A 23,112-nucleotide genomic window follows, 5' to 3' on the forward strand; every position below is an offset into this window, starting at 1 on the left:
AGTTTGACATCAAACTTAAGAAGTTTGACATCAAAGTTAAGTGGCTGAAATTAAACTAATGTAGTTTGATACCAAATTTAAGTAGTTTGATACCAAATTTAAGTAGTTTGATATCAAATTTAAGCAGTTTGACATCAAACTTAGGTGGTTTGGCATAAACCAGAGTAGTTTGACAGCAAATCAAGAACTTGACACCACCCTTAAGATATTTGACATCAAACTTAAGTTTGACATCAAACTTCAGAAGTTTGACATAAAACTTAAGTAGTATGATGTCAATCTTGAGTAGTATGACGTCAAACTTAAGTAGTTTAAGATGAAGGCTAAGTAGCTTAACCACAAATTTAAGTGGTTTGACATAAACCCGAGTAGTTTCACCTGAAGGGAAGAAGTTTGACGTCAAACCTAAGTAGTTTGATACCAAATTTAAGCAGTACGACATCAAACTTAAGTCGTTGGACATTGCAGGAAAAAGTTTGATATCAAACCTAAATAGTTTAACATAAGATTAAGAGGTTTGACATCAAACCTAAGTAGTTTGACTCTAAATTTAAGTAGTTTGACATCAAACCTAAGTAGTTAGACATCAAATTTAAGTAGTTCGACATCAAACTTAAGTATTTGGACATTAAATGAAGAAGTTCGATATCAAATTAGGTGGTTTGACATAAACTCGAGTAGTTTGGCCTCAAAGGAAGAAGTTTGACAAAAAACATAAGTAGTTTGACCTGAAGTGAAGAAGTTTGACATCAAACCTAAGTAGCTTGATACCAAATTTAAACAGCATGACTTCAAACTTAAGTAGTTGGACATTGAAGGAAGAAGTTTGATATCAAACCTAACTAGTTTGACATCAAATGAAGAGGTATGACATCAAACCTAATTAGTTGGACATTACATGAAGACGTTTGATATCAAACTTAAGTAGTTAGACATCAAACCTAAGTAGTTTGATACAAAACTTAGGCAGTTTGACATCAAACCTAAGTAGTTTGATACCAAATTTAATCAGTTTGACATTAAACTTAAGTAGTTAGACATTAAATGAAGAAGTTCGATAGCAAACTTAAGTAGATTGACATCAAATGGAGATGTTTGACATCAAACCTAATTAGTTAGACACCAAATTTAAGTAGTTTGACGTCAAACTTAAGTAGTCTGATATAAAACTTAAGTAGTCTGATGTCAAACTTAGTTGGTTTGACATCAAACCTAAACCGATTGACATCGAACCTAAGTAGTTTGACACCAAATTTAACTATTTTGACATCAAATGAACAATTTGTACATCAAACTTAAGTAGTTTGACATCAAAGTTTAGTAGTTTGACATCAATCCTAAGAAGTTTGACATCAAACCTAAATAGTTTGATATCATACTTGAGTAGTTTGATACCACAAATTCAAGTAGTTTGACATCAAATGAAAAAATTTTTGCATTAAAATTGAGTAGTTTGACATCAAACTTAAGTATTTCGACCTCAAACTCGAATAGTTTGAAGAATCATTCTGTATGTGTTTCCAGATTTTAATGGGCTATAAATTTTAAACTAACATATCTTGAAATGTTTTCTTCTTAACTTACCTTCTCGAACATCCTTGTAGGCATCGTCGACATGCGATTCCTTATAAATCACCGAATGAAAGCCAATACTTTGCACAGCTTCGTCATGATGGTCGATGATACTTTTAGGTTTTGCAGCATTTCTTGTAGGATTTTCTGTTGTTGTCGACGTCGTCGTAGTAGTTGATGTTGTTGTTGTCGTTGACGACGACATTGATGAACTATTTGTCTCAGTACTGTGCAACTCTAACGATTGCATTTGTGGTGATGATGTAAAATTTGTTGGAAAATAACGTTTGGCATGTTCAACATAGTAGGCATCACGTTCGGTAATAATTTTACCCTCAAATACACCATCCAATATGGAACCGAAAACATAACTATTACGATCCCCTATCACGTGGCCCTCATATATGTGATCGGTTGATACATCGAGAGGTCCATTGCTATCAATTATCTGGCGAAAAATAAGAGAGAATAGAATAGAAAAAAATATGATGTAAATCTGAGAGGAAGGAAGTGGAAAAAAAGGAAAATGTTATTTCAGAGTGACGAAAGACATCGAACTTCAAATTCGGATAATTCAGGCTTATTTCAAGTATGAGGTAAACTTGAAGAGGTTTGATATCAAACCCAAAACAGCCTGATGTTAAACGAATATTGGCGAGGTTTAAGCTCAAACTTTTGCAGTTCGATATAAGTTGGAGGTGTAAGGTATGAGTTGGAGCTTAAATCTCAGCCCCCATAAACTTTAGGTTTATCAAAAACTATGGAGTCTTCGGAAGTTTGAAATGAAATCACATCTAACACCTTAAACAAAGACATGTTTTAGATGTTTGAAATAAAACTTCATTTGGAAATTATCAAAAAATTGGAAGATTTAAGTTATGTTTCAATAGATCTATGTTAGCAGGGATATTTATCGCAAAAAATGCTATTCCGACTTACCTCTAACTTATCGCTAAATGTTTGTAAATCACGTTTTAATCTAATATGGAAATCTCTTCCATGTGCTTGAAATTTTAAATGTACAAAATGATCTTTGGTCACTGATCGCCGGGCTCTGTGGTGACTAGCGCGTATGTGTTGATGATCATAACTAAGTGTTTCATAATGCGATATGTATTCGTTCAAACGGTTGTGACCTGCAAAGAGACAGAAACAGAAAAGAGAGAAACAATTAAAATCGGGGTTTTACAAAATGTAAGAAAATTTTTAAAAATATGGAGATTCATTGTGTATCTAACAAGTACAAAAGCTGTAAGTTCGGCCCGACCCTCCACTTTTGGAAACGAATATAGCAACTTTCAAAAAATAAAATCCGTTAAAAAATCTGATAAAATCTTAAAAAATTCTGAATATAGCCGTTATATTGGGGTCTATACGACGACGTATACCTGCATAGGTAAATTTGTGATAAACCTTTACAAAATTCAAATACGAAACTTGAAAAAAAAAATCGATGAATAATGTTGCTAAAACCATCAAAATGCCTAATATCGGGAGGTACCGTTATATGGGGCTATACGAAGACGTGGACCTGCACAGACAATTTTCTGTCATAGGCTGTAGTTATGCATTACGAAATACAAATGCCAAATTTGAAACAATTCCGGTTAATAATGTCACTAAAATCATCAAAATACCGAAAATAGGGAGGTAACATTATATGGGGGCTATACGAAGACGTGGACACAATTTTCTGTCTTAGGCTGTAGCATACACTACGAACTTCAAATATCACATTTGAAACATCTCCGGTGAATAATGTCACTAAAATCATCCAAATACCGAATATCGAGATGATGGGGGCTATGCGAAGACTTGGACCTGCACGGACAATTTTCTTTCTTAGGCTGTAGTTATGCTGTAGTTATGCAAATACCAAATATGAAATATTTCCGTTGAACAATGTCACTTAAATCACCAAAATACCGAAAATAAGGAGATACTATTATATGGGAAATATACTAAAACGTAAACCTACATGGCCCATTTTCAATACCCAAAAGTCCTGCAGACGTAATATACATTTGAGTAAAATTTTATCATCCTACTTTATTTCGTTCGGAGGCTAGAGTGATTTCCACAGACGGACGGACATCGCTAAATCGACATGGAATTTTATGCTGTTCAAGAATATTTATACTTTGTGGGGACTATGTAGTATAGATACATTGTCCGTGCCCTTAAATATACTGGAGATACATTATCAAAGCCTTAATATACTTAATTCGTACCCTGAAAATGCTGTAGATACATTATCTGTACCCTCAAAATGCTGTAGATACATTATCCACGCCAAAAATATATTCCAGATGCATTATCCGTACACTCATAATGCTGTAGATACATAATCCGTACACTCAAAATGCTGTAGATACATAATCCGTACCCTAAAATATACTGTAGATATGTTATCGTACCCTCAAAATGCTGTAGATACATTATCCGTACCCTCAGAATACTGTAGATACATTATCCACGCCTAAAATATACTCTAGATACATTATCCGTACCCTTGAAATAATGTAGATACATTAACCACGCCTTAAATATACTCTAGATACATTATCCACGTCTAAAATATACTCTAGATATATTATCAAAATACTGTAGATACATTATCCACACCTAAAATATACTCTAGATATACTATCCGTACCCTCAAAATACTGTAGATACATTATCCACGCCTAAAATATACTCTAGATACATTATCCACGCCTAAAATATACTCTAGATACATTATCCAAACCTAAAATATGCTCTAGATACATTATCCGTACCCTCAAAATAATGTAGATACATTATCCACGCCTAAAATATACTCTAGATACATTATCTGTACCCTTAAAATACTGTAGATACATTATCCACGCCTAAAATATACTCTAGATACATTATCCGTACCCTTAAAATACTGTAGATACATTATCCACGCCTAAAATATACTCTAGATACATTATCCACGCCTAAAATATACTCTAGATACATTATCCGTACCCTCAAAATACTGTAGATACATTATCCACGCCTAAAATATACTCTAGATACATTATCCGTACCCTTAAAATACTGTAGATACATTATCCACGCCTAAAATATACTGTAGATACTTTATCCGTACCCTCAAAATACTGTAGACATATTATCCGTTCCCTCAAAATACTGTAGGTACATTATCCACGCCTAAAATATACTCTACATATATTATCCGTACCCTCAAAATGCTGTAGATACATTATCCGTACTCTCAAAATGCTGTAGATACATTATCTCTGCCCTCAAAAGGCTGTAGATACATTATCCGTGCCCTCAAAATGCTGTAGATACATTATCTCTGCCCTCAAAATACTGTAGATACATTATCCACGCCTAAAATATGCTCTAGATACATTATCCGTACCCACAAAATACTGTAGATACATTATCCACGTCTAAAATATACTCTAGATAAATTATCCATACCCTCAAAATGCTGTTGATATATTATCCGTACCCTCAAAATACTATAGATACATTATCCACGCCTAAAATATACTCTGGATACATTATCCGTGCCCTCAAAATTCTGTAGATACATTATCCGTACCCCCAAAATGCTGTATATACATTAGCCGTACCTTCAAAATACTGTAGATACATTATCCATGCCTAAAATATACTCTAGATACATTATCCGTACCCTCAACATGCTGTAGATACATTATACAAAAATACAGTAGATGCGTTATCCATTCCTAAAATATACTCTAGATACATTATCCACGCCTTAAATATGATAAATATGTAGATACATTATTCCCACCCTGAGAATACTATAGATAAATTATCCATCCCTAAATTACCCTTAAATTAAGCTCCTCGGAATACCCACTCTTTCTTACAACTTGCAACAAGTTTTTTTCCCTTTAACACCTGCCCAATAAAACCATTTTCCCCATTTTTACTACTTAATCGTTGCTCTCCTCCTGTTCTTCTTCTTCATCTATTCCTTCTTTACTTTCTGGCAATCTACGAAAAGAAAAAAACTCGGTCAGCATTAGAATTTATGTGTTTTTCTTGGCAAATTTATGGGCCCAAAGTCAAGTCAGGCCAAAAACAAATGAAAGTGTTTAATCCCTTTTAGCCTGCAGAGCATATATCAGGCCACTGAGGAAGGATAAATAATTTAATGCCATACAATTAGATTGATAAACGTTTTGTGTGTGTGTGTGCGAGTGTACACTTTTGTTGTTGTTCTGAAATTTGTTTATTCCGTTTTTTTGTTTTTATTATAAATCAATGTGTAAAATGTAATATACCGGAGATAAATAAATTTCGTATTTAATCACAAATTAGAAAAAAAGGAACGTTGAGATAAATTACAGTCATTTGTTTGAGATTTTTACGGTACTAGGGGATAATAGGAGAGAATGTAGAGGAAGGAGGGACTGTAGAGAAAGGGAGTACTACATCGAGAAGATCTGTAGGAGGCCTTATAACAAAAGGCATGATATTGGTTTCTATATTTTGTAATAACTTTATGAGGTCTTACATCCGTAAAACGGTGGCGAAAGATCTGCGTTATAAAGAAGAGAGGATGGGGGTGTCCTTCTTGCATATATCTGCAAGGCATTCTAATAAAATATCCTGTGAAACTCAACAGATACCAGAGATATGTCAAAAAATCGTGAGTACTAAAAACATGTAATTTGTGCACCATTTTTTTGTATTCCGTTTCCAAGGAACACAACTTTTTAACGGATCTAAATTTTTCAATAAAGTAAATCGATTTTTAAAACAGAGCATTAAATGGATGACTGCTAAAAATTATGTGCATATATCTCAGCAAATACCAGAGATATGGTCAAACATAACCAAGTACCAAAATGTTGCATTTTCAAAATTAGTCTCAGTTGTCATAACTTAAGGGCCATTAATTCAAAAGTATACAATATATTTTGAAGATTTAACATGTTGCTGAAAGAGGAATTAGTTAATTTTAAATAAATGTCATTTCGATGCTGATATCTCAACAGGTAGTGAAGATATCGGAAAATTTCCGAGTAACTCACTTTGCAACTATGTATGCAAATTTTTGCGCACTGCCCTTCCAGAGCCCATAACTTTTCGGCCAGTAAATATTTTTTATTTATATATCACAATATGTAACTCAGAATATCTAATGAAGACTTCATATAAATTGTGTGGATATATCTCAACAAATAGCAGAGATATGGCCAAAAATACACAAGTACGCAAAATGTAAAATTTTCAAAAATAATTCCATAATGAGTTTTCTAAACCCGTATCATCTAAAATAACTATTGATATTTTCTGAATTAATATTTTTTTGAGGAACTATTCTCTTCCCTTTCATTTCATGCCAATTTGGTTAATATAGCTCATAAAATAAACGATATATCGGCAAAAAACCCCTATAACTTGAATTTCAAAATACCACTCATTTTTTGCGCAATCATTTTCAAAGACCACCATTTTTCAATCCGATGTTGGTTTTTCTCAATGTTGTATTGTTCGTAAAGGGAATCACCTCTTCTTTCTTTCATAAAAATATTTTAGACATATCTCAACAAATACGCAAGATATCGGACAAATATTCCATTGCCAAAAGTTCCAAAGTTTTGCGAAATTTTTCATCAGCATTTTTAAAGAACTACAACTTTACACTTATATCGTCGAATTGCAAAATTACATACGAATTTTTAAGAATGATATCTGTTCTCTGATCCACATACATTTTGTAAATGAATCTCAATAAATACAAAAGATATAGCCAAAAGAAGCAGTTACCCAAAAAAAATATTTTTTGGAAATTTTTCATTATTTCAATTTTGGATCCATAAGTTCTCAGGTAATACACAATTTTGATTAAAATGGATCTGGGTTTAGAGGATTCTGTCTTGAGATTAATAAGAAGAACTTCATGAAAGAACCTCAATAAATATCAGGGATATCGCACAGCAAAATGTATGCATATACCTATAACACTGGCTTAATTAATTTTACCGTAATCACTTTTCATTTACATCTCCCCGTTTTTAGAGTTAAACTTCAAAAAAAAAAAAAAAAAATGCTTCACTTACAATGAGAAATAGCTCATCCAAAATTAGTATAAATTCTGAGATATATTACTCAACAAGTATCAGAGATATCGGAAAAATATTCAGACAGCGTAAGTGTTTAGTAAGGTTACTCAAAACCAAGGGAATTTCTCCTGTTAACATTTTCCTAAAGTCAGATGCTACAACTTTTTTTCTACTTGTGTTGAATTAAAATCTTTTCCTAGATTAAAAGGAAGAGCATCCCATCCCTAGTTGGTATTAATTGTATAAGGATAACTTAAAAAGGTCCAGAGATATTGGAAAAATATGCAAGTACAAAAAGTGTTTCGTAAGTTTGAGTTTATTTTGTAAGTATTTCCCCCGGGGCTTCAAGTTTTCAGATTTTGTGTTCAGCTGAAAGAATTCGACTGATTTGAAAAGAAGGAACATCAAATTTATCATTTGTTAACGGATATTTGCTATCTCTCAATAGATATCGGAGATATCGCACAAAATTTCCAGCTGTGGAACTTTTTCAGTTCGTTACTTTTTGAAGACATATATTTTAGGTACCATGGCTTCAGAATCAATAGAAGATTTTCTTAATTAAAAAAATTGTACTGAATATATGGACGAATCCCTTTTCAATTATGTGCAGAGATGCCGTATAAATTTTTATTTTAAAAAGGAATAACATTAACGGTTTGCAGGGTCTTATATCTAAAATATACATATGAGTAGGGTGGTTATGGGAACTCAGGAACACATGGCACCAAAATCCATTAACATAAGTTCAGCCAAGCTCCGATTGTAGGAAAATGTAGATGGCGCCCAGGGTTCGTTAGCAAACACACATACCTATTTTATATTAGGAAGACTTCCTTCATAGGCTGTAACTTTTCAGAAGATGAAATATCCACCTGATTTCAGAAGTTTTGTTGGTATAGGATTTATTCCAGCCTCTCAACCAACATCGCAAATATTCCTAAAATTTTAGAACTTAGTATCTTTTTCAGTTTGCAACAATTTGGGAGCATAACTTATAGGAACTATAACATAGGAAGCATTCGGCAAATCTTAACATCTTGAACTTGTATTGAAAGTATGGATCTCTTTTCAATCACGAATAGAAGAAATTACTTTAACCTTATATTCATTTAACATTATTGCTTCAACAGGTCTTCCATCTAAAATATAGAAGTGAGTAGGAGGTTATGGGGTTTCTAAAGCACAGCACACAAAAAGCCATTACCATAAATTTATTCAAGCTCATATTGCACTGAAATGTAGATGTCGCCCAAGGTTCCAAAGACCTATTTGTGTAAGGGAATCCTCCACCAGAGACTGCAACATTTCAGAAGATGAAAAATCCATCTGCTTTAAAAGGTCTTTCATCTAGAGTAGGAGGTTATGGGGTTTCTAAGGCACAGCACACAAAGAGCTATTACCATAAATTTATTTAAGCTCATATTGCACTGAAATGTAGATGTCGCCCAGGGTTCCAAAGACACACATACCTATTTCTGTAAGAGAATCCTCTACCAGAGACTGCAACATTTCAGAAACAATATCTCAAATTATACAACTGGGTTTTCTCTTCATTGAACAACATTTTGGAAACAAAATTTCTGCGGGCTATAACTTCCTAACGAATTGAACTTGTCTTGAGAGCATAAATCTCACTTCGTTTCTGAGTTGCAATAATCATTAAACCTTACAATCTTTTAGGAATAGATGTCGTATGTGTGGTTCTGTTTAAAATGTCTTCTATCCAAAATATGAATGTTAGTAGATCGGTTATGGGAGTTCTGGAGCACAGCAGAGAGAAAAAATGATTTCTGCTGAGGCCTTGTGGTAATGAAATGTAGATGTCGTCCAGTGTTCATGATCAAAGACACACACACCTCATTTGAATTAGAATGCCCTCTTCCAGAGGCTTTAAATTTCATGGAAAAATAATATCTCAACCATCACCGCAAATATCCCTCAAAATTTTACAACTGGGTTTCTTCTTCAGTTCAGACTTGTTGTGAAAATTAATTATTAAAATTGAAAGGTCTTCTATCTAAAATATATATGTGAGTAGAGCGGTTATGGGAGTTCTGGAACACAGCATATACGAAGCTATACAAAAAGTTCAGCCAAGCCCCCGCAGCAGTGAAATGAAGATGTCGCCAGACGTTGATTAGCCAAGGCACACACCAATTTGTGTTAATAATTATTTAAAATTACCCTGCCCTCTTAGGAAGATGTCGCCAGACGTTCATTAGCCAAGGCACACACACCAATTTGTGTTAGTAATTATTTAAAATTACCCTGCCCTTGAAGGTGAAATAGGCCCTGGGTATGATCTCCTATCCAAAATATACATTTGAGTAGAGTGGTTATGGGAGTTCTGGTTCTAAACACATGTTTGATTTGATTGACACATGATTAGTGTTTTTTAAGTAGATGTCGGATAATTTTAAAATGTCATCCACTATCTCTATTTAATAAAATATAAAGAAGGAATTTATATCTTTAAAAATAGATGGCGACCTACAATTAGAATACCAGTAGAAGGCCTTGGATTTATAGAAGCCCTATTAAAGGATCTAAGTTTATTCAAATATCATGTAATTATTGTTTTTCACAACATGAGTAGAGTGGTTATGGGTTACTTGGAACACTTATAACTGTTGCAAGAGCATACACGTGAGTAGAGTCGATATGGGTTACCTGAAATACATAGAACTGTTGCAAATGAAATATAGATGTCGCTGACACAAACCGGTTTGCATTGTATAGTGTGATAGTACTTGATGAGGTAAGTAAGGTCCTGACAGATGTCACCCTGGTGCGAAAATATACACACGAATTAAGTCTCGAAATATAGATGGCGCCCCGTCATTAAAAAAAAACAATAGAATTTCATCTTTTTATTGAATTTAATTCATTTCCTTTTTTTCTTTAAAAGAAAACTCTCTTGAATTTCATTTGATACAAAGTAAATACACATCTTCTATTTCCGACTGGCCTTTAGCTTAAAAAAAGGTCAGGAAAAAACCAAAATATTTACAATTATGTAGTTTTATTACAAAGGTGCAGGAGCAGAAGAAAAAAAAGAAAACCAGATGACTGGTCGGTCATTGATAAAACAGCTTAAGGTTAAATACTTGTGGGGCCATAGAAAGATGCTGACTTCTGGAGAAATTCTTTTCACAAAAAAAATTCTGTGAAAAGAAAAAAAGGAAAAACATTACCTTTGCTGAAATGCATTTCTTTCAGTTTATGTTCATCTCTTATTTACATGCTGCCACACTTACACACACAAAGACAAATGATTACGCTCAAGGCTCTTTGGCAACAAGCAAATACATGGCTTAAAAATGGAAGACATCAAAAAAACTCTATCACTTTCAAAAGGAAAATAATATTAGATGTTGTTTTTCTACGTTTTTTTTTCTGGGTCCAAACCAAAGAACAAATAATCATAAATAAATAGCAAAGAAATAAAAAGGATGAAGAGCTAGATAACATAAAGAAGCACTTGTCTGTATGCCAAAGAAACAACAGCTTAAAGTAACATCCTCTACCAGCGACCTATCCTTTTTGCCGCCGCCACCTCCCACTCAGGTATGCAGCATCCGACCAAACGTCCATTTAACGAATGAATGTACAAATTTCCTTTTCCCCCACCCCCACCATTTACCCATAATGGATCTTGACTTGTATGTTCGTCGCTCGGTTTAGATATCCATATGCAAATAATCTGAAAGGCGAAGCCTGTGAAAGAAGCACTTGAAAAGTGACGTGTTCGAGGAAGTTAGAGAAAATAAATAAAATAGAGATTTGTTAAAACTGAGTGATACAAGTAAAACCCCGCCAGCCAATATGTTTTCTGTGGGAAAATATAGAAATAAAATAAGAAGTGAAGGCTTAAAAAGAAGTCCTTAAAATATTGCCAAAAATCCAAGGAGTTTCTAAAAAATAATAATAAAAATAAAATTCTTAATTATTCCCCCAGAAGTTATTTAAAAAATATTCTTCAAAATTCATCATTGTTCGTCTGACTGTCTATGAAAAAGAAAATATTATGATTTGCAAAAGTCCCAGGTCGCAGAGACCACTTGACAGGAAATCTTAACTTAAAAACCCTGTGACTAACAAGTACGTGTGAGAAGAGGGATCATGGGGATTCTAGATCACATCAGATAAAAATCTGTTAAAATGGTTGCAGGAATTGAAGCGCAGAAAAATCTTTGAAATGTATCTTCTTTCTTTTTTAACTTCTATGAAGAAAAGCAAGGAGATCTTCAGCTTAAAATATAAAAACTAGTAGAGTGGTTATGGGAGTTCTGGACCATAAAATATACAAGTGACAAGAGTGATTATGGGAGTTTGGGATCACATAACACCCAAAGTATTCGAATGAGTAGAGGTTATATGGGAATTTTTGATCATAAAATCAATGAACATTCTTGAAAGAGTTCTATACACTTAAGGGCTAAACCTACACCAAGATAAGATACGCAGATGTGCACAATCTAAAGAAGTCCTATGTAGAGCCCTCTACCCTAAAAATATATGTGAGTAGGGCGATCATGGGGTTTCTGGATCACATCCAAAAACGCTGTTAAGTGGTTGCAAGAATTGAAGTACAAAAAAGCTTCGGTATCCGTGATATGTAGATGTCGCTCAGCGCTAATTATCCATGACACAAACCCGGTTGAGTTAAATTACCCTGCCATTGAATATGAAATGGTAAGTAATGTAGAGAATTGTAAGCTAGAATAAATGTTTATGCTAGGAAGATCTTTGAAATGTGTCTTTTTTCTTAAACGGACTTGGTTTATATGACGAAAAAGAAACAATTTATGGAGGTCTTCTGTTTAAATATACAAATGAGTAGATTGGTTATGGGAGTTCTGTATTCAAATCACTTAAAATATACAAATGAGTAGAGTGGTAATGGGAGTTCTAGAGCATAAAATATATAAGTAAGTAGAGTGTTTATCGGAGTTCTGGATCACATAATTCACAAAAAAACCCTCACAAACGAGTAGAGGGGTTATGGGAGTTCGAGATCGCATAAAGCCCAAAATATACAAATGAATAGAGGGGTTATGGGAGTTTTTGACCACATAACAGACAAAATATACAAATGAGTAGAGTGGTAATGGGAGTTCTGGCTCATATGTCACACAAAATATGCAAACAAGTATAGGGGTTATTGGAGTTTTTGATCACATTACACACAAAATATACAAGTGCGTAGAGGGGTTATGGGAGTTCTTGATCCAAAGCACTTAAAATATACAATTGCAAATAATAAGATACTCAAGAGGTTCCAGAAATTGCCGCCTGGTGGTGTTATCAAAGGTTAATAATCTAGACATTATTGGAAAGCTCTGGCCAATTTTTTTCCAGATTTTAATTCGAATTTCTTTTGTGGCTAAAGGAAATTTCACAGGGTTGGAAGACCTTCAAAGGTCCATATTAAGTCCTAGGTGCGTGCACTGAATTGATTGACGTTGAAAAATAGGAGCAACGCAGTTAAACGTAGATGTCGCTCAATCTAAATGTACAAATACTTGCTGTAACAAGTTCAAAATTATCAGTCGGTTTTGCCGATAGATGTATACCCTCAGCCAATGTTCGATTACGTAAATATATATTGACTTCTGTTATGATTATTCTAGTTGTACTCCCTCTATGGAGTAGGTTTCCAATGAGTCAATATTATCCATTTCGTATCGAACCTAAATAAATATGATATACATATTGCGGAAAGTTAACGTGCGCACCAGCCAGAGAGATAGATCGACTCCAAATGCCCTGAAACGAAATTGGTCCAAGGTCTAAAACCGTTATTTCGATAAGGCACGTTTTGGCCATAGCAAATGATATATGCCCTCTCCAGCCATATGGCTGAGGGTATAAAGAATCGAATTTAAATTGAATTTGAAATAAAACATTGTGTTCTTAGAGTGTTAATAGGAAATCTAGATCAATCACAGAAAACTCCATTCAATGAGGTCCAGAAACTGTGGCCGGGCCGAGTTTTGTAGTGCTATAAAGCCTTTATTGTAGTGAAATGTAGATGTCACCCAGTGTCAATTGTCAAAGACACAAACCTAGTTGTGTTGAATTAAATTGAGTGATTTTCAAAAATGTAAGCAACGCAGTGAAACGTAAATGTCGGTCAGTATAATTGAACAAAAACTCACTAAAATAATATATAGAGATAGAACTCTATTTACTGGTTGTGAATAGGCAGCAATCCTTTGGAGGGCCTTGACTTTTCTTTTAATTTTATAAAAATTTCAAATTTAATATGAATTTAAAATCCAACGTGGTGTTAGTAGAGTGTAAATGGGAAATCTAGATCACTTCGCATAAAAAACTACTAAAATAAGTCTAGAAATTGCGGCTTGGTGGCAGTAAAGAAATGTAGATGTCGCTCAGTGTTGATTATCGAAGGCATAAACCAAGTTGTACTTATATTTATGTCAAATTGAAGTTGAGGTGTTAGAGGTTGAAAAATATGATCAATGTAGGGAAATGAAGATGTCGTCCAGTGGATATAGAAAAAAAATATAGGGATAAACTATATTCCCTGATTTTGAATAAACAAATATAGTTTTAGTAGGGTATTAGGGGGAATTCTAGATCAGTTACAAAAAAATAAATAAAAATAAAAAAACCGAATGAAAAATCGTCCAGAAACTGTGGCCTGGTGGCGTTATGCAGTATAGTAAATGTATATTGTAGTGAAATGTATATGTCGCTCAATGTCATTTGTCAAGACACAAACCTAAGGTTGTTGAATTGAATTGATTGATGTTGAGAATTGTTAGCAACGCTGTGAAACGTAGATGTCCCTCAGTCTAAATGAACAACAATTTACTGTTATAAAATATATGTATAGAAGTCTGGTTACTGGTTTTGAAAGGCTTCCAAATAGACAAAAGTAAGACCTTAGAAGGTCTTCGATTTTTTCGTAATTTATAAAAATTTCAAAGTTAATTTGAATAAAAAATCAAATATAGTTTTGGAAACGTCGCCTTTCCTAAATTCAATTTAATCCATTCAAAGTTATTCTTTTTCAGAACCTATCGTTTAACCCACAAAAAATGCCTTGCATTTGCCAGAAAGAATGAAAGACAAAATCGTGGTTGCAAGTTTATGTTTTTGAGAACAGAATTCAGGGCAAAAAATAAATAAAATGAGAACAAAAAATGCTCAAAGAGTCCAAGAGGAAAGAAGAGCAGAACAGTGACGAAGTAAATAGAGATTCCTGCTAAGAATCCATTACATGCCTTAAAATCGAATTTACAAAGTTGTGGTTTTAACGCCCTAATCAAAAATCCTAGAAACACATGTCGTACCATTTTAAGTAAATTCGAAAAGAAACTTTGCCTGCTGACAAAACCAGAACACCAATGAGCAACGATGTCATTGTATTTGAGGGCAACACCATACACCCACCCACCAGTTGGCCCAATAACCTGCTGATGAAGCCTGTTGTTACATTTTATGTGGGGGAAAGGAGGCGGCGTATGTCCTTAGCGAATTGTAGAGAACAAATCAGGCCCAGAGAGAAACCACTTCCAAACAAGTAAAAAAATTGTAAAAATTGGGCCGAACTTTGAATAACCTCCACCATTTGGAAAGAATTTGGCAATTCTCAAAAACAATAAAATCCGTTAAAAATTCTGTTAAAATCTTAAAAATACCGAACGTAGCTATTATATTAGGGTCTATACGACGACGTGAACCTGCGTAGGTAACATTTGTCATAAGCCATTGCAATGTTCAAATGCGAAACTTAAAAAAAAATCGGTTATAATGTCGATAAAATCAAAATACCGAATATCGGAGGGTACCGTTATATGGGGGCTATACGAAGACGTGGACCTGCACCGACAATTTTCTGTCGTAGGCTGTAGTATCCATTACGAACTTTAAATACCAAATTTGAAACAATTCTGGTGAGAAAATGTCCATAAATTCATTAAAATACCGAATAATGGGAGGTACCGTTATATGGGGGCTCTACGAAGACGTGGACCTGCACAAACAATTTTCTGTCTTAGGCTGTAGTACCCATTACCAACTTCAAATACCAAATTTGATACAATTCTGGTGAAAAAATGTCCCTAAAATCATTAAAATAACGAATATCGGGAGGTACCGTTATATGAGGGCTATACGAAGACGTGGACCTGCACAGACAATTTTCTGTCGTAGGCTATAGTATTCATTACGAACTTCAAATACCAAATTTGAAACAATTCTGGTGAAAAAATGTCCATAAAATCATTAAAATGCCGAATATCGAGAGGTATCGTTATATGGGGGCTATACGAAGACGTGGACCTGCACTGACAATTTTCTGTCATAGGCTGTAGTATCCATTACGAACTTCAAATACCAAATTTGAAACAATTCTGGTGAAAAAATCTCCATAAAATCATTAAAATAACGAATATCGGGAGGTACCGTTATATGGAGGCTATACGAAGACGTGGACCTGCACAGACAATTTTCTGTCGTAGGCTGTAGTATCTATTACGAACTTTAAATACCAAATTTGAAACAATTCCGGTGAATAATGTCTTTAAAATCATCAAAATACCGAATATCGGAAGGTACCGTTATATGGAGAATGTGCCAAAACGTGGACCTACATGGCCCATTTTCAATACCAAAAGTCCTGCAGACATAACATACATTTGAGCAAAATTTTATCAATCTACTTCAATTCGTTCGGAAGCTAGAGTGCTGTCCACAGACGGACAGATGGACGAACATCGCTAAATCGACATAGAATTTTATGCGGATCAAGAATATATATACTTTATGGGGTCTATAATGTATATTTCGAGGTGTTACAAAAGGAATGTCAAACTTAATATACCCTCCATACTATGGTGGAGGTTATAAAAAAATAATAATGCCCTGGCAAAACTGGATCCTAAAAAGTAAGCGTTTAGAATAAGCCAACGTTTTCTTACCAACAACAATAACCACAAAGACTTCAGCTGTTGTAGCCTGAATTTTGTTGCAAGTTTTCACTGTTGCAATTGCAATGAGTTTCACTTTTTCTTTAGGCCAAAGACATGGAGAACCGGTGCTAACTCAGCGGGACCACAAATTTGTGGCCAGATGCTGACTGCCTGCCTGCCTGCCTCCCATCATCAGCAGCAGCACCAGTTACGATTGGGATGAAGATGACGAAAAAATGGTTCATTTTCTAAAAATAATGTCTAGCAAATGGTAAAAACAACAATATTTGAAACACACACACACATTTGTGTGTATGTATGTGTCTCTTCAAAAGAAGGCAAAAAAAAAACTCTTTTGTATAGATTTTCAAAAGCAAAACAAAACTGAAAATCCAGCCATGACAAATACAATTGAAAAAGAAATACAAAAAAAAAAAAAAAAAGCAGCAGCGGCTCACAAAACCTCAACCAAAGAAATAATCCAACTCAATATGTTTTGGATAAAACAGGAAGAGGAGGAGGAGGAGGACGTGGCACACATCAGAAGTGTACCGACCAAACGACCGCCTGCTCACCCAACCCCAACCGACAAGCAGGCAAACAGGCCGCCTCGCAAAAAAAAAAAAAAACATCAGCGACTATACCACCATCAACCATGGCTTATACACAGTAGATTTGTTTTGACCCAGTTTATATCATCATCATCAGAAAAAGCAACAACAACAACGAAATTGTATTGCAAAACTTCATGAAGAAGAAGAAGCAGCAGATTGAACAGCACCAACAACAACAAACACCATACCGCACCGCATGCCATATGGCCATTAAAATGTTGCCACCATTCTTCTTTTTCTTCTTCATCGTGGAGAGTAAATTGGAAATTTGGTTTTTCTGTTGCGAACTATCCAAAGCAACAACAACAACGAAAAAATCAATGGATGAGGCTTGTCCAAAAAAATAACAAACGTGACATCGTTTTTTTTAGAGGGAGGAGGAAAGAACTCAATACAATGGATGTGAATTTCAAATCCAACTGGAATTAATTGACTAACAAATTGATTGAATAATCGGCATATATATTTAAGGATTTGTTAGATAAAATCGTTGAAAGGTATGCTATGCTATGGAGATCTGCGGAAGTTCCTCTAACTGCGTCAGATTTTTCCATATCTAATGTGGAAAATATTCTCTTCACGTTTCTTCAACTGATGGTCCTTGAAAAAATATTTTTTAAAAAATCCACGCTTTGTGGATAAAAAATATTCTTTAAAAAATCCTCGTTTTTTTTTGGATCCTTAAAAAAATATTCTTTAAAAAATCCACGTTTTTTTTTGGATCCTTTAAAAAATATATTTTTAAAAAATCCACGTTTTTTGGATCCTTGAAAAAATATTTTTTAAAAAATCCACGTATCTTGGATCCCTGAAAAAATATTCTTTAAAAAATCCACGTTTCTTGGATCCTTGAAAAAATATTCTTTAAAAAATGCACGTTGCTGGGATTCTTGAAAAAATATTCTTTAAAAAATCAACATTTCTTGGATTTTTGCCTTATTATTTTGCCTTATTGGATCCTTTGGAAAAATATTCTTTAAAAAATCCACGTTTCTTGGATCCCTGAAAAAATATTATTTTAAAAAATCCACGTTTCTTGGATCCTTGAAAAAATATTCTTTTAAAAAATCCACGTTTCTTGGATCCTTGAAAAAATATTCTATAGAAAATCCACGTTTTGTGGATCCTTAAAAAATATTCTTTAAAAAATCCACGTTTTGTGGATCCTTAAAAAAATATTCTTTAAAAAATCCACGTTTTTTGGATCCTTGAAAAAATATTCTTTAAAAAATCCACGTTTCTTGGATCCTTGAAAAAATATTCTTTAAAAAATCCACGTTTCTTGGATCCTTGAAAAAATATTCTTTAAAAAATCCACGTTTCTTGGATCCTTGAGAAAATATTCTTTAAAAAATCCACGTTTCTTGGATCCTTGAGAAAATATTCTTTAGAAGATCCACGTTTCTTGGATCCTTGAAAAAATATTCTTTAAAAAATCCACGTTTCTTGGATCCTTGAGAAAATATTCTTTAGAAGATCCACGTTTCTTGGATCCTTGAAAAAATATTCTTTAAAAAATCCACGTTGCTGGGATTCTTGAAAAAATATTCTTTAAAAAATCCACGTTGCTGGGATTCTTGAAAAAATATTCTTTAAAAAATCCACGTTTCCTGGATCCTTGAAAAAATATTCTTTAAAAAATCCACGTTTCTTGGATCCTTGAAAAAAATATTCTTTAAAAAATCCACGTTTCTTGGTCTTTTGGTCCTTGAAAAAATATTCTTTAAAAAATCCACGTTTCTTGGATCCTTGAAAAAAATATTCTTTAAAAAATCCACGTTTCTTGGTCTTTTGGTCCTTGAAAAAATATTCTTTAAAAAATCCACGTTTCTTGGTCTTTTGGTCCTTGAAAAAATATTCTTTAAAAAATCCACGTTTCTTGGTCTTTTGGTCCTTGAAAAAATATTCTTTAAAAAATCCACGTTTCTTGGATCCTTGAAAAAAATATTCTTTAAAAAATCCACGTTTCTTGGTCTTTTGGTCCTTGAAAAAATATTCTTTAAAAAATCCACGTATCTTGGTCTTTTGGTCCTTGAAAAAATATTCTTTAAAAAATCCACGTTTCTTGGATCCTTGAAAAAAATATTCTTTAAAAAATCCACGTTTCTTGGATCCTTGAAAAAAATATTCTTTAAAAAATCCACGTTTCTTGGATCCTTAAAAAAATATTCTTTAAAAAATCCATGTTTCTTGGATCATTGAAAAAAATATTCTTTAAAAAATCCACGTTTCTTGGATCCTTGAAAAAAATATTCTTTAAAAAATCCACGTTTCTTGGATCCTTGAAAAAAATATTCTTTAAAAAATCCACGTTTCTTGGATCCTTGAAAAAAATATTCTTTAAAAAATCCACGTTTCTTGGATCCTTGAAAAAAATATTCTTTAAAAAATCCACGTTTCTTGGATCCTTGAAAAAAATATTCTTTAAAAAAAACACGTTTCTTGGATCCTTTAAAAATATTCTTTAAAAAATTCACGTTCATTGATAGTCCTTAAAACAAATATTCTTAAAAAAATCCACGGCCTCCACATATAATCTAAAAAAAACGTAAAGAGCTGCGCCGTCCACAAATTCTTCATGCATGGCTGATGTTGGCCAAAAGTGGAGTGGAGGGAGATAAGAGGCAACAAGAATTACAGTGTATATATGTGAGTGTGTGTGTATGTATGTATTTCAAGGAGAACCTCTAAATTATGCATTTCATATATCCGTGGTTTCTGTTGTTGAGTTGCGCCTCCATTGTTGCTTTGTATCCGGCTTTAAGTACTGCTGTTTTTTGTTGTTGTTGCTCCTGCTGCTATTGTTGTCATTCTCTGCTGTGTTGTTCTGTTTCTTTATTATTACTTTGTCCTTGCAAAAGGATAAGCCAGGACGCAGCATTGTTACTCCGCCCCCTCCACTTGTGTGGGCAATAAATACGGGCTTGTAGGGGGCGTTAAATGTTGGTGTGTGAGACACAAGTATTAAATGAAAATATAGGGGAAGGATCTTAAGGGATGTTTCATGGAGTCGGGTGGTGAGGAGGAAGGATTGGTAGAACGATTTTCTTAAAGGTTGAGAAGTTTTTTTCACTGCATTTGGGAGTTATTGTTTTTTAAATGTCGGAAACTGAGGTTGCAATGAGGTCGTGTCAAGGCTAGAGGGTAGTCAAAGTTTATAACTCCTTTGCAAAGGTCCAATGGAGTATCAAGTCTTCAAATTTGAGTCCTTCCTCCTATAGACAACTTCGAAGTCTTGGAAGGCTTCCAGATCAAAGTCAGGCCCTCCAACAAAAGTAGAGTCTTGTTAGATGACTGCAAAGGAAGGGTGTATCAGAGTTCCATTTTGCCTGCTCCTTCAGTACTTGGTTTTCATTTTTTCCACAACAAAAGCTCGAGCAGCAACAACAACAATAACTGAAAGTAAAACAAAACAAAAGCGAAAATTCCGAAATGGGAAACATTTATCTTAATTAAGATAATGTTTTGTGGTTTTCTGTTTTCTAAAAATTTCAGTTGAGGTTTAAGGATAATGCAAAGAAATTAAAATCGCCTGCCCTCCTACCCTCTCCCTCCTCCTCTTCTTCTGTCCTCATCTTCCCTGCTTGCCATCATTGTTCCACATAATGGGAATGGCTTTGAATAATAAATTTGAGCAAATGGATTTTGTTGTTCGTCGTCGTCATCGTCGTTGAGGGAACACCGAAGAATGCCAAACGGAAAGGACACGAACAAAAGAAAGTCAAATAGCAGAAGAATGTCCTGACTCGCTTGCTCGCTCGCTCCACTTCTTCTTCTTTCAGATAGTGTCACTAAATGTTATTTAAGAGCCAAATGCATTACATTAACTTATCATTAGTTACAACATGAAGAAAAACAAGAACAACAACAAAAATTCGGAGCTAAAAACTAAATAAAAAGTTATGCTCAAAGGACATATTTTTTTGGAGGAAAAAAATAGAAAAATATATTCAAGAGGGGGTTGAGATGCATGAAGGACATAGCTAAATTTAAGAGAAAAAGAAAAAAATTCTATTTTCTTACAAAACCGATTTTCTATAGAAAGAATAAGTCGTCCTTCCTACGTCTTCTCTGGATAAAATACACCTCATAAGTTTTCTATGGCCCTCACGGGACTTCTGTGTAAAAAAGATCTTTCAAGGGGTTTTTTATGGGACCTTTAATGGACTTCCGTAGCCCCTCAACTGAAATATAATTTTTATAAGGGTAAAAGACCTTTCACAGGACCTCTGTGAAAAAAATATCCTCCACAGGCATTTTATAATTGAAAGACCCCTCAAGGCATTGCATGCCCTTTATCCTGTTAAACATAAAATATCCTTAGAAGAGCATACAGGTCCTTCTAAGGAACTTTTATGACGAAAAAAAAAATTCTACAGGTCTTCTGTAGGTCCTTCATACGGATTTCAGTAGCCCCTCAACAGAAAGTCCGTTTTTATATGGGTAAAATCCCCCTGGCCCTCTGTGAATAAAATATGCTTCACAGGCATTCCATATTGGTCTGTTGTAGATGAAAGAACCTCCACAGGCCTTCTATGGATAGATGACACTAAACAGGTCCTCTAATCATAAAAGATCCATAGAAGGTCTACAAAGGTCTTTGGCACTAAAAAGGTCCTCTATGCATAAAAGATCCATAGAAGCCCAGCAAGTCCTTTTAAGAATCTTTTATTAAAAAATAGTTTTTTCTATAGGTCTTCTGTAGGCCCTTTACACGGACTTCTGTAGCCCCTCAACAGAAAGTCCGTTTTTATTTGGGTAAAAACACCCTGGATCTCTGTGAATAAAATATGCTTCACAGGCATTCCATATTGTTTTGCTGTGGATGAAAGAACCTCCACTAACCTTCTATGGATAGATGACACTAAACAGGTCCTCTAATCATAAAAGATCCATAGAAGGTCTACAAAGGTCTTTGGCACTAAAAAGGTCCTCTATGCATACAAGATCCTTGGAAGGCGCAGCAAGTCCTTTTAAGGATCTTTTATGACAAAATAGTTTTTTTTTCTACAGGTCTTCTGAAGGCTCTCTACGGACTTCTGTACCCCCTTAACTGAAAGACCGTTTTTTATGGGTAAAATACCTTTAACCTGGACTTCTGTGGATAAAATATGCTTCACAGGCATTCCATATTGGTCTGCTGTAGATGAAAGAACCTCCACAGGCCTTCTATGGATAGATGACACTAAACAGGTAATCTATACATAAAAGACCATTAGAATGCCTTCCAAGTCCTTCTAAGGAATTTTTATGACGAAAATAGTTATTTTTTCTACAGGTCTTCTGTAGGCCCTTTACGGGCCTCCGTACCCCCTGTACAGAAAGAATGTTTTTATATGGGTAAAAGACCCTTCACTGTACCTCTGTGAATAAAATTAAAAAAAATATCCTTCGCAGGCATTCCATACCTGAAGGACCCTTAATATACCTTCTATGATCTTCATTGGTTTTCTGTAGATGAAAAACCTTTTACAGGTCTTCTATGGATAAATGACACTAAACAGGACATAAATGACACATAAAAGATCATTAGGAGGTTGGAAGGCCTTCTAAGTATCTTTTATGAAAAAAATATTTTTGTTCTACACTTTTTCTATAGACCCTTTACCGACTTCTGTAACCTCTCAACAGAAAGATCATTGTTATATGGGTCAATCACGATCCTTTGAAAAAATATTTAAAAAAACCACGGTTATAGCCTTGATGTCCTTTGAAAAAAAAATTTTAAAATAATCCACGGATATAGCCTTGATGTCCTTTGAAAAAATATTTTAAAAAATCTGCGGTTATAACCTTGATGTCCTTTGAAAAAATATTTTAAAAAATCCACAGTTATAGCCTTGATGTCCTTTGAAAATATAGTTTAAAAGTCCTCGGTTATAGCCTTGATGTCCC

General features: G+C 34.1%; 1 protein-coding gene across 3 annotated transcripts in view; it reads right to left on the reverse strand.

Moving 5' to 3' along the window:
• LOC101888784 (disintegrin and metalloproteinase domain-containing protein 10) overlaps positions 1-23,112 on the reverse strand; it is a 315,601-nt gene that overhangs the window by 80,907 nt on the left and 211,582 nt on the right. For all 3 annotated transcript variants that reach the window (XM_059130065.1, XM_059130064.1, XM_059130063.1), the window contains exons 4-5: positions 2,512-2,708; positions 1,585-2,020 (exon numbers count right to left, since the gene is read on the reverse strand). In XM_059130065.1, the coding sequence (XP_058986048.1) occupies positions 1,585-2,020; positions 2,512-2,708 (633 nt within the window). The remainder of the gene's footprint in view (positions 1-1,584; positions 2,021-2,511; positions 2,709-23,112) is intronic.

This window comes from Musca domestica, unplaced genomic scaffold (genome assembly GCF_030504385.1).
Source record: "Musca domestica strain aabys unplaced genomic scaffold, Musca_domestica.polishedcontigs.V.1.1 7, whole genome shotgun sequence".
Taxonomy (NCBI): domain Eukaryota; kingdom Metazoa; phylum Arthropoda; class Insecta; order Diptera; family Muscidae; genus Musca; species Musca domestica.